This window comes from Gordionus sp. m RMFG-2023, chromosome 2, assembly GCF_954871325.1.
Source record: "Gordionus sp. m RMFG-2023 chromosome 2, tfGorSpeb1-WG-v2, whole genome shotgun sequence".
NCBI classification, from domain to species: Eukaryota; Metazoa; Nematomorpha; class Gordioida; order Chordodea; family Parachordodidae; genus Gordionus; species Gordionus sp. m RMFG-2023.
In genome coordinates, this window is record NC_088776.1 from 49656060 (window position 1) to 49669751 (window position 13692).

General features: G+C 26.0%; 1 protein-coding gene across 3 annotated transcripts; it reads right to left on the reverse strand.

Moving 5' to 3' along the window:
- Window positions 1-424: 424 nt before the first annotated feature.
- Window positions 425-8522, reverse strand: LOC135923189 (PCI domain-containing protein 2-like). Of its 3 annotated transcripts, none has more exons than XM_065457803.1 (13): window positions 8430-8522; window positions 8348-8389; window positions 8136-8248; window positions 7931-8093; window positions 7779-7882; window positions 7301-7376; window positions 7148-7242; window positions 5797-5843; window positions 1832-1932; window positions 1676-1749; window positions 1273-1398; window positions 664-793; window positions 425-569 (listed from the first exon to the last, which is right to left on the reverse strand). In XM_065457803.1, the coding sequence occupies exons 1-13, from the start codon at window positions 8454-8456 to the stop codon at window positions 486-488; spliced, it is 1182 nt and encodes a 393-aa protein (XP_065313875.1). In that variant the 5' UTR covers window positions 8457-8522; the 3' UTR covers window positions 425-485. The 3 variants fall into 3 exon arrangements, 2 of the variants coding, with proteins under 2 accessions (XP_065313875.1, XP_065313876.1); XM_065457804.1 differs by having other exon boundaries at window positions 8348-8379; window positions 8430-8504; XR_010571152.1 differs by having other exon boundaries at window positions 550-569; window positions 664-1219.
- Between the last annotated feature and the right edge of the window lie 5170 nt (window positions 8523-13692).

Sequence of the window (13692 nt, forward strand, 5' to 3'; positions counted from 1 at the left end):
AGAATTTTCAGCATGCCTTAAAATATTTTCTACTTAAACATGCCGTTTTGTTGAACAAGCCTAAGGCCCGATGCAAACTAAAATTGATTTAACTAATATCGACTGGTAGCATAAATATGCTAAGTCCAAATATTACATTAACAGCTGCTACTATATATTTTTTAAATCATGCAGTTTTCTTTTAGCCTAAATATATATTAAAAAATGCCCTACTCTTTAGAAATTCTTAAATAAGATTTAGCGAAGCTATTGCTTTAAATAATTTATATTAAGCTCATTAATTTTTTTAAATCGAATTATTTACTGTTCAAATCCTAAGGTTTAATAAATAAGAACTCACTCTTGTATCACATTCAAATAAGTTATCCAAACCAAAATCTGTAAATATTTAATTAAAACATAATTATTTACATATATTCGATTGTTATATATTATAAATTTTACAAATAATTTGTGGAGAAAGGGTATTATTTATAATATTTTGTTTATTTAGTAAGCTTGGGGAAAGCGTTTAATTTGCTGACAACTAATTTTTTGTGTTGATGTGAGATGTAACCTTTGATCTTACCCTGTTATAAATGCAATATAATTTATTTTGTTATAAAAACGATTAAAATAATTAAGTTCTCCCAATAATTTAAATAGTATATTGTTGAAATTAACCTCATATATGAGGTTCGCTAAAAGGCATTCAATTTCATCTAAATCACAATCGGCTTCTTCATAACCTGCGAAATTGAGCGCGGTCAAAAAGGAAGTTATGTCGATTTGAAACGACCCCAATATTAAAAATCTTTTTTTAAAATTTAGTTTTAAAAAAATATATATAAGCAATTATCATTGAATTTAATTTTATAACTAATATTCGTTATTAAGATTATTCCCTTTCTACACCATAATATTTTTGTGATTGATTGGTAAATAAAATAATAGATAAGAAGAAAAATTTCGAAAAGAAAGCCAAACATGAAAAAATCTTATGCTTTAAAAAACTTAAGTCAAAATTCATGCTATTTCAAATTTAAAACATTTTCGCCAGTAGTATTTATTGACGTATTATTTTTAAAAAAAGTATATAATAAGCAGTTAAATATTTTATCTATTCCGAAAATTTCATGTTCAAGCAGTTAATATCCTAAAGTAAACGATAATCCGAGGACCCAGAAGATTTTGCATGTTTTAAACACCGGCTTGAGAAATTCCAAAAGCACGGACCAGTCTAGTTTTCAAAGTTTTAACTTTATTTTTAAAAAAATTGATAATATAACTTACACTTTTTTAAACAGATTTCTGATGCACACAATTTTAAGCTTGTCCATAAAAAGATAAATTCCGGATTGGATGAAAAATTTCTTGTTAGCCTCTTTAGAACGTTCAAGCATCCCTAAATTTCCATCTCTAAGAAAAAATAAACTAAAGCTTAAAATGCTTTTCAAAGATTTTTTGATGCTCAAACAAATTTTTGATCAAATTTTTATCTAAAATTAAAAAAAATTATTTTGATTTTTAAAAAAAAATTTCAATTTTGTGATTTTTTTTTTCAAACTCTGATTAGATCAATTTTAAAATCTACATTAAAGATTAATTATGCTATAGTATTATGAATTAATCTTTATATAATAGATGATTAATTATTTTTCTTATAAGGTTTTAATATCAATATTGTAGTATAAACTTGATTGATTGAATGATAGGTTCGAAAGGAAGTAAGTCATATTTCGATAAAACTCCATGACTCGGATTATAACCCTACAAATAGAATTAATGGCGTAAATTTAATCAACAAATGACACATTTTAAAATAGGATAATATATATTGAATATATGTTACTAGTAATATTTTGACAGGGATTAAATATATGAGGATGAGTCTAATGTTTTTGGTGATATATTTGTTGCAATGCTGGAAGGAGAAGGAAAGAAAAACGTTAGCTAATATTTTGTAAACATGAGAATATTTGTAATCGAAATAACATACTAATGTATCATTACCTAAACTAAGTTTAGGCCATACCAGAGCGCTGTAGCGCATGAGGTTAAAACATAGCAAACCCAAAATAAAGTGTTACAAAAATATTTAAAAAAATTATGTTCTGCATACAAGGTGTACTAATTCCGAATAACTATATTTTGAAATAACTTCCTAAATTCTAACTTATCGTGAATACCAACGCTTAATTTCTTAAATGCGAGAATGTGCTAGTATAGCCTTAACCTAAATTAATATAGAACTTACATTATAAAGCTTAATTTCACGTTTTACTATAACTTTATGAGACTTTTTGCATTTATTTCACTTTTATAATACACACAGGCTGCGTGCTAAATTACTTAACCCGTTATTTTATATAAAAGATATCATATTTTTTATCTTAATTTTAAAAAAATTTTATCTTGTTCAATGATTTTTTTTCTAATATTAGTTGTTTTTAATCTTATTTATTTTCAATAAATTCCTGATTTGTATAAGTGAATTTGGTTTAAAAAATTACTATAAAAACAGAGTAATTGTTAAAAAATTAATTTTCTCTCTTCAGAAAAATTATAATTTTATCATATCTTGTTGAATTGTTGAAAATTTTTTTAATCGTAAACGTTGCAGTTTTTATTTTATTTCTTGAAATAAGGAAAGAAGACTTCGGGTCGCATAACTCAATTTAATTTTTCTTCTGGATTCTATTCACGATAGCATCCTGAACACAGTTTTTTGGATTATTGTAATAGATTTTGATATTAAGGTGTATCTTTAAAATGTGTGAAGTTGTACTTATTGACATAGCCTTAAAGGGGGCATGACTAAAATCGTTAAATAAATTAGGAGTAAGTGACCGAGAATGTATATGATAGAAATGATCATTGGAGTATTCTAAAAGAAAGCTGAAAAGATATGCGTTATCTAAAAAAGGTTCTCTAGGACAACGATGTGGTGTTGAATATCCATTGAATATAAATTTTAATATATCTGGAAATTTTGCAATTTACATTTTGGTTTTATATTTTTATTTTTTTTAACCCTTTGTAACATATTTAAGTCCCTAGTGTTCCGATATAAGAAAAAAAATTGTAAGGAAGTAATTATTTTTTAACGAAATAATTTTTCAAAAAAAATTAATTTGGGTAAAAACGGGTTAAGGATTCGTAATATTTTATATAATAAAATATTTATTGTCATGAGGAACAATCAACGGGCATAATTTTAGATATGCGGTTCTATAAAATGCGGAGAAAGACTATAACAATCAAGCTATAATTGATTAATATAAATGTCTTAATCAGATCTAATATCTTAATAACTAGAGTTTTTTATCTTCTAAATAAAATAATTGGATTAGTAAAAGTTTGGGTTTTTAATTTCTTAATTAAAAAAAAAGTTTCGGTTTTGTATAAATAAAATAATTTAATTTAAAAGAAAATTTTGTATTTAGAATAAATTTTCTGAAAATAATAAACAATATGATGACTTTCTATATTAAAACTTCACAATCCGTAATTCAAGTGAACCAAGCTAATCTAGGAAGTGCTTTAGCCGATGCTTGGTTGGATAGATAGTTGGTACAACAAATGATTACACCTAAGCCTCAATTTGCAATAAATGGACGAGGGGCTCCGTACACCTTACCTTCAACAAACAATTATAATACAATGGTGATGGGAGAAGAAGAAAATTTTACTCAATATGCTATGAGAGAACGATCGCAAACTCCCATAAGCAATATTCAATGCTTTTTGTGTGGAAGGTTGGGGCACAAGATTGTAGACTGTCAAGCAAACTATGGACCTTTACCAAAAAAAAGGGTATGGAGAGTTCTGAATTTCGTAGCAAAGGGAAACATCTCAAATACCAACACGAATAATTTTGTGAGACCAATATCCGAATAATCCCCGAACGATTTTTTCCACGGGATCGAGAGCTAGGGTTCATTATCCTACATCAGAAGCTGAAGCCTCTCTAAGAGAAATACAGAAAATTGAAGATATGCTACTAACTAATCGAAGAAAAGTTAGGCAAACCTATATCTTATCCCAAATAAAGAGGTAAGATGTTGTAAATAATATTGTTTAATATTTTTTTTTTGTGTTGTAAAAATAAAAAATAAAATCGACTGCTAATGAATATAAATTGTTGCGAATGCTAAACTCAGATAAAATAATTCTTTATTATATATTAAACAAAACGAATATTAATATTTTTTTTGTATCGAATATTGATTATTTTCTTTTTATTTTTACAACACAAAAAAAAAATATTCAAAATATTATTTTAAAAAAATATTATTATTTACAACATCTTACCGCTTTATTTGGGATAAGATATAGGTTTGCCTAACTTTTCTTCTTCAGGATTAGCTAGTAGCATATCTTCAATTTTCTGTATTTCTCTTAGAGAGGCTATTTGCCATTACGTTTATCATCTTTATGGTGAGAATGGTCTACCTTATTACCTGAATCTTTACCTTTTTCCCCTCTGAAATACTTGAACACTATACATACGAGTAATATTACGAAAATGGCCAATAGAATCCAAAAGACCAATAGCAGATCTAATAAATCGAACCTAGCAAGCAAGTAATTAGATTAATTTGAAGGTGTCGATACATTTTCAACGTTTAATAATTGCTAATGGTTAGTAAGAAGTTATTTTATTTTTAGTATAGTTTTTTTGATAAAAAACCAGTTTTGCAGTTAAATCTGCCATCTAAACATCTATAATTCATCTATCCTACGTTGATATTTCGTGGAGATGGTTACTATGTTACAACTTTTACATATCATATTCTATTCCATTTAAACTATTTTTTTATTATTATATTTTTTTTAAATCAAATAAGGTTTTATTAATATTTATAACTTTTCAATTCGTATATCAGATAAAATTAATATTAAAATTGTCAATTCCCCTAACAAAGAGCATTTTTTTAAAAAATTAATTTCGTATTATAGAAAAAAAATTTATCAGCTTTTATTAAATTTTTACATAGATGAATTTTCCTTATATTTTTTGGAAAATATTTAAGGAACTAAAAACAAATCTGAAGGTAAATGTTTAAGATAAATTTTGGCAATCGTTTTTTTTAAAAAAATTCAATCATCAGGTCACTATATACTATAAGCATAAAAAATAATAATTTAAAATTAAAATAGGAAGTGTCCTAATAGAAATTAAATATATTTATAAATTTTTTTTGATATATATCATCTCTTTATTTAAAAAAATAGGATATATATACATAACTTTTTTTAAAAAAAATTTAAATTGTCATATAAAAAAAATAACTTAATAAATTTTAAAAAGAAAAAAAAAATTTTTTTTAAAGAGAGGGTAGGGGGGGAGCAAAAAAAGGCTCTCATTGAGATCAGGAGACTAAGATAGTTGCCTCGAACATAGCGATTTGAGTTGATTGTAACATTTTAAAAGAGGTTCATGCACTATTTATAATATAATTTTAAGTATACAGGATTTTATAAAACCATTTAAATTTATTATTTTGATAATTAAAATTTTAATAAGAAAGAGAAAAAAGATTATCCAAAATATTTATTTATATATTTTTAATCTGAAAGAACGGCAAAAATAGAGGTATCGGCATTTTTTCATAGATTTTTTCCATGATGTTCGAATAAAAATGGGATTAAATATTTTAAAAAAATGTCATCTACATTATTTTGTACTCTCATAATGTGAGTTTTTGTTCTAAAACGGAAGCCCTTGTATATAAAAAATGTTTCATTATCATTATGCCTTTTTTCCTTTCAATTTATAAAAAAGTAAAATTATTGTAACTTTATTTTGAATACCTTTTTCATAATCCAAATCATAAAAAGCTTTGCGTCCAACATAGAACCTTTTAAAATAAATATAAAATAATTTATTATCTAAAACTTAGCAAAAAATTATAATACCTCAAGATCTTGATCCCATTACTTCGTTGGAAGCAATGGGATATCTCGAGGAAGACCTATGAAGGCGTGGGTGAAGATGATAAAGGCAGCATAGGAAAAATAAATCCTACAAATAGCCACGCCCAGGATCGTAAAAAGTGGAGAAAAGGGATCAGAGGGGAAACTAGTTTGTCTGAGTAAACCTGAAAACCCTAATCACCAATAAGGAAGAATTTTTTTTAAAAATCACATTATCTTTCATTAGTAAACTTTATGAAGTATAACTATACCGTTGTTTAAAAAAATTGATACTTTAAAAAAATAATCAGTTCCCAATTCTTTTAAACTACCGAATATAACAATGCATATATTTTTCCCAATGAGCCACTTTTAGGTCAATCTATATTTCTTTTTTTGCTAATATTATATATTATACTTTATTAAATTTAACTCGATTTATAACCTGTCTCTGTAAAGTATTCTTCCAAACTTATGACATCGTTTTAACCCAAAAATCGTTCGTTGCAAAAATATATGCAAGAATTGTATTTGTACATTAAATTTTAGTAGTTGTATCAATTTCGATTCACCATATTTTTTAAAAAAATAATTGGTATTATTATAATATATGTATAATCTATAACATATTTATAGATTTTTTACAATTACTACCAATGCTCAATTTCTCAAATGCAAGAAAGCCTTAGCATGGTCTTACCCAAACTCACAAATATGTTTTTTAATTTCGATCAATTGATACCATTTTATCTGTAAACCTTGGACTAAATAAGTTCTGGTTCAATAATTATTAAAAATATGGTTCTGGTTTCAAATAATATAAATAAAACAAAAATATCAATTTAGTCTTTTTCTTTTTTTTTGTATAATTTTTATGAGCACCTGATGATTTAAAAACTTAAAATTTCAAAAAGTAGTAACATCTCTGAAGAATACTCTATTATGATATAGGTACCATTTTTGCTTCTGCTACATAACAGTGGGACAGACATAATTCAGAATATGATCAATTTAATGAAAAGGTGGGAATATAGATATAATAGATCCAATATATTTATTAAAAAATGTTTATATGTCATAAGAGATCAATATTTAAAAGTATCAGTCAATAACAAAAGTACTTTGAATATTTTTTTAAATTATTGATAGGCAATTAGCCAAACAACAAGATTTTTTAAATACTTAATAACTCTGAAAACTAGTGAATGCATAAAAATATATATTATAATTGTATTGTAATATAATTTACTTGTATGTAACAATTTGAGATAATGGATAATTTTCCAAGCTTTTTGAATTTTCCACAGCTCTTATCAGAGGCTTACAGAGAGGTAATCTGTTAATCTTAGAAATGAAAACCCAATATTTATGAAAATAGAAACATTTATAACTAAAATTTTACCTTGAAGTATATCTTAAAAAGTTGATTGACCAGATATAACATACCCCATTTTTTTGAGTATTGAGCAGAAGAAAAGCTTCAGAAAATAAGATTAATATTTATTTAAATAGTTAAAATAGAATGTTGAATCCATTATAAATTTTGTTTCATTTCAATAGTTAAAAAATATTCATATTAAGGATAATTTAATTTTTTTAACAAGCCAAAATTTATAATCTTAAAATTATATAATTATGACATAAAATTTAGGAACTTCTAGAGGTATCTATTCTGAAACTAGGGCCAAGTACCAACTAAGCTTATATTTTTCATATTTTAACAGTCTAAAATGTTAAGTTTGAATATTTAACAACTTAGTATAGGTTCATAAAATTTAGTAGTTCAAAATTTTTGCAATAATATTTAATAATGGATTCAAAAATGATAACATATAAGTGTTTTAATTGATAAGATTATCAGGCTGATGCTAAGAAATAACTTGTCTGTGGCACATACACGAAAACAACCTAATAGAGTATCAGATGCTTTCTCCAAGTACAACCCATGCTTAGGAGCGCCACTCTTAATACTTTCAGCTTCAATCTTAAATAAATATAAAAGATTATTTATTAAAAGATAATTCTTTAATACTTTAGAGGCCAACTTTCTCAAATCTAAACAGATTTGATACATAATAGGCAGCATCCAATTTTCATCATTTTTATTTTGAAGATATTTGATAAAAAATTGTATTAAGTTTGTCTGGTAATCAAATGCCTGTAAAAAATCTAAATTTTTAAGAGACTTTACACACCTTTACATGATTTGTTCAGCAAATAATATAATATTTATTTACTTTATATACAATGGAATAATTTCTTTGTATGGTTCCCCTAAATATTCACATTCATATATCGTTTGATCATCTATATATATGAAGTTTTCTTGATGTGTTAAGGATAACAGCATCTATATATTTTAATTTAAATAAGTTATAAACAAATATTAATGTATTATGTATATGAAAATTACATATAATAAAAATGATTTAAATAACAACTATATTACCGATAATAATTCACCATCAGATCCTTGAATTGCTAATACGATCTAATTAAAGAAAGTTAATTTTATAGATTTTTTAAATTACTTTTTGTAAATATTCATTAGCAGTCATTTGAAATAAGGATAATGATTAACAAAAGCAAATGATACAAAATTCAAAATAATACTTTTATATAAATATATTAAATGTGTTGTTTACCGAAAACAAATGCATGTCAATCATTATCTAACAAAAAGGATCTGTTTTTAAGATGTGAACAAATATTTTTTTAAATCCTTTATAATATTTTATAGTATTGTTATATTTGAATATCGTGGTTACGTTATATATTTTAAAAGGATGTTATTTGTTATTATATTATTATAACTTTCCGACATTTAATAATATATTATTGAGGTTAATCATGCATATTATTAGAAGTTAAATTGGATAATATAAATGTATATAAACAAAAGAATTACAAATAAAATTTATTATTGTTTTAAACATTAATCGATATAATATTCGGTGACGAAGTAAAAAAAGTCACGCGGTTTTTGGTCTTCGGCAGCATCTACATGACAGGATTTTCACTGGATGCAACCCCCCTACAAAACCTTTGCCTACCCCCCTAAAAAAATTGACGACTTCGGCGGCGGTGTCTCCCAATTATTATTTTACCTTTTAAATTTATTGATACTCTTTTCAGAAAATTTATAAAGGATAACTTAAATTAATCTATCTCTACTACCAACTATCGATATTTTGTGAATATAAATAATTTATTTTTTTGATAATAAATTCAATTAAAACCTCCATTATTTACAATGATTTAATTATTATGGCATTATGAGCTTGCTGAAATGATAGCAGAAAGTTTTATTTGGAAAACAATCTGTATGATTGTTTGCAATATATAGATTTGGTCGATGAATTGTATTATAATAATTCTATTCTAAAAGTATTAATTTTTACAGCAATAAATTTTGTCCTATTTTATCCCAAAATTTCAAAAAATTTATCTTACCACCATTAAAGCAGCCTACCCTACCCCCCTCAAAAAAATAGGATGCAAACTGTTCCTACCCCTCCCGCTCATGTAGACGATGGTCTTCGGTCAAGTTAAATGTTATATAGAATTATAAAAATTTTTTTTCTATTTATAAAATAAATAAATAAATAATAGATTTGTTTAGAAATTATGGATAAAAGATGAATATGTTCTATTGACGACTATAGACTATATAAAATACATACTGAATGCGAAAAATATGAATGTTCTTTTAACGACTATATAAACACATACTGAATGTGAAAAATATGAATGTTCTATTGACGACTATAGACACATAAAATATATACTGAAGCTTATGGAGGAATAAATATTAAAACTGATAAAAAAAAATTACTCTACCCAAAGAAAATGGAGGAGGTAGAAAGGATAGACATATACAAAATTGCAAAACAACTTGATAAAAGAACTGTTTTGGCATCTAGAATTGATTTCATTAGATTAAGTCGCGGCCCTATTGAATCCGTAATGAGCTATTTAAAAAATATAAAGGAGCTAGCCCGAAGATGCGATTTTGAAGATAATTAGAACTAAGAATTCGCGATCAATTAATCGCCGTGCTAAAGATGTCACAACTAGATAAAGAACTACGTTTATGATACCCAGATACTAAAGACGAAGACCAACCTTTAAGCTTAAACAAAGCTGTAGAATTAACTCTAGCGATGGAGCGGGCTGACTTAGAAATAAATACCACTATCAAAATGATTGAAGCAGCCTGCAAAGAATAAAGACACTAACGATATGGTGCGAGGTTCGAGTCAGTAAAAATATATTTTATTAACTAACTTCTTTTACTTTTCTTAAGGTATATATATATTTTCTAAAATATAAATTAGAAAATAAAACGAAATACAGTAAAATAATATTAAAAAAGTAAGGTTACGCCGTTTATAAAATAAAATTAGATTATAACAAAAAATAAAATTTATATTGTAATAAATAATAAAATTAGAATAATGCAACACAGCCCTATTTAGATTTCCGTGGATTATAAAATTTATGATAATAATAAAGGGCACTATCAAAATGATTGATACAGCCTATTTGGATTTCCGTGGATTATAGAATTTGACTTATCGTGATTGATACAGCCTATTTGGATTTCCGATTATTATAGAATTTGACTTATTGTTACCAACAATTGTAAATAACAATATGAGCAACAATAGATATAAATATAATGATAATGGTAACGTGAATATAATAAAGAAAATAGTCCATCAACAACACGAGTAACCTGGAGTACTCCAATGGTAGTGGTACCTAAAACTTCAGGTGAACTACGATTATATGGAGATTTCAAGTAACATTAAATAAATTTCTACTAAAAGACTATCACATTCTACCAACGTTTGGAGAATAAATCACAAAAATTTGCTAATGGAAATAAATATGGAACAAAGATGCATATTTACAAATGAGCATTGACAATGAATCGCAAGAATTATTAACAAAAGGAATAATACCGCTATTTACGATTACATTTTGGTATAGCTACCGCACCAATAATATTTAAACGATATATGGACGATTTACTGGCTGATTGTAAAGATACAGCAGTTTATTTAGATGATGTTATAATCACAGGGAAAAATGATACTGAACATATAAAACAAGTTTAACCAAGAATTTAGAGCTGTACTTATTAAACCTTTAATAAAAATATAGGGTGATAACAGAGATTTAAGCTCATTAACAAACCAAAGATTATTACGTTGGGCTTATAAATTATCGGCATATGATTATATGACGAATACTTTTATACAATATTTTTATATTCTTTGCTCTGAGATGAGTAAATGTACTTATGACCCTTTCTATGTCTACCGCCTAATAATCTTGAGTTTAACTAAAATAATTAAAGGGTCTGTCATATTATCATACTGCTTTCAAATGACAGGTTACATGAAAAAAAGCGATGCCATGATAATTATTTATATGCATATTAAAAAAGCAGCTAAAGCTAGGTGCCCCCATTTTTTGGTATTAGTGATAGAACACGTCATCTAACGTTTCCTATCATTTAATATTTATGAGCCATTTTTAAAAAATAGATTAAAATAACTCAAATCTAATAGAAAATTAAAAATATTCTAAAATTTATAGATACTGCTACAACCTCATATCCATACCATCATGCTACCCCAACCTTACAGGAGAAAGTATCCGCAATTATACAAAGTAATATTTTATATTGATATTGAAAAGGTTGCAGAAATCAAAGGCAGAGATCAAATGTTATAAATGTATATTACGTCAATTTATTGATATTTAAATTTAAAAAATTTAATCATATAATTCAAAATAGTTTCCTATATATATTGACAATTTAATTTAATGTAGTTTATAATAAATTGATCTTTTTTTTTAAAGTTAAAATAAAAAATTGAACATTAGTTTATTAAGTAAATTGATTTATAAAATATAAAATTTAATATTAGTTTATAAACAAATTGATTTTTAAAATATAAAAGTTGTTTTTAACAAAAAGAAAGAAACAATTCTTATTACATTTGAAATATATTAAGTTAATAAATAGCTTAAGGATGTAAAAAAAAAACAATTTTTTAAAGTTAAGATAAAATACATGAGTGTCACTGTTTAACAAAACAATTTTTTAAAGTTAAGATAAAATACATGAGTGTCACTGTTTAACATTTCACACTTTTTTTTTTTTATTTGCCTTCTGTCTATAATTTTGTCGTTTGTCATTCTTGCTCGTTAACCCCTTCGTTGATCTTTTTTTGTTGTACGTTTTATCTATTTAGTTCCACCCACAAAAAAACTAATTTTGTTTTAATATAAGGAAGAGAAAAAAAAAATTTATTATCAAATTTAATTCATTATAAAATTTTCAAATTTTCTAGGTAACACACTATTTCTAACTGGTCTTTGAACGTTGCGATTCTGATCATTCACTTGTACATTTTGGTTTCTTGGTTCATCACCTCCCCTTCTAAAATTCAATGTATAAGGTGATGCATTATTATTAACATTCGCTTTAAAAACTGTTGCACCATTAGAAGAAAGTTCTACATTAGTTGATCTTTTTTTTATTTGGTCCAAGTGTCTTTTTATAATTTTGTTCCCAGTATCTATATCATACAACAAATTTCCGTTTTTGCGCATTATTGTAACTTTTTCCCAATTATTATCTTTAAAAGTTTTATACCATATGCTGTCTCCTATTTCTATATCCCTCTCTATTGATATCTTGCGATTTAGTATATGATCTCTTTCATCCCTCGGTTTTATCAACTCCCATTTTGTCCTAATCATTCTGGAGAACATTACTTCGCTTGGTATTTTGTTAGTCGTTGCGTTGGGTGTATTACGATAATTAAAAAGAAACTTTTCTAGAGCTATGTCTACGTCTATTTTATTATTATTTTCCATATTCCTTTTCATATTCATTTTCATTGATCTAATCATACGCTCACATTGGCCATTAGACTGTTGGTGGTGAGGTGCGGTGAGTAAGTGTTCGATTTCGTGATCTTCGCATTCTTAAATAATTTACTGGTAAAGTTAGTTCCATTATCACTGACTATTCTATTAGGTATACCAAATAAACTTATTATTTTCATCAATTCTTTAATCGTTGATTCCGTAGTTGTGTTTCTCATTCTCCTAATAATAGGAAATTTGCTGAAGGCGTCAACACATACCATAAAATTATTATCTTTGAACTCTGCAAAGTCTATGTGTACGCGCTCGAATACTTTCGTTGCTGTTTCCCATGGGTTTTGAATATTATGAGGATTGTCTGCGTATTCATCGCAATTCTTTACCTCCTGATCTATTTCTGCATTTAAACCAGGCCACCACAGATACTCTCTCGCTAATGATTTTGTTTTTCCAGCACCGAGATGCCCATTATGCAACTCTTGCAAAATCTCTTTTCTCATACCTTTCGGTATTATGATCCTATTCTCTTTAAAAAGGCAACCTTTGATTAAACTCAATTCCAATACCATATTTTTATACGTTTTGTTCTTTATCTGCTCATGAATCCTTATATCGTTGATTACTTCCATTAGTTCTTGATCAATATTAGTTTCTTTAACTATTCTTTTAATTCTGTTCAAAATCATCTCTTAAACTAAAGACTTCTGCTAACGTAATATTCTCTTTCAACGTAATTTTCAACCTGATACTTCTGCTATTTTATGAAATTTTTACTTTTTCAATGACTCTACTATCGCTTAACGAACATTCATTTTGTAAAATACATAATCTACTTACCCAATTGATGTAACTTTCATTTTTACCTTGTACAGCTGCATTGAATAA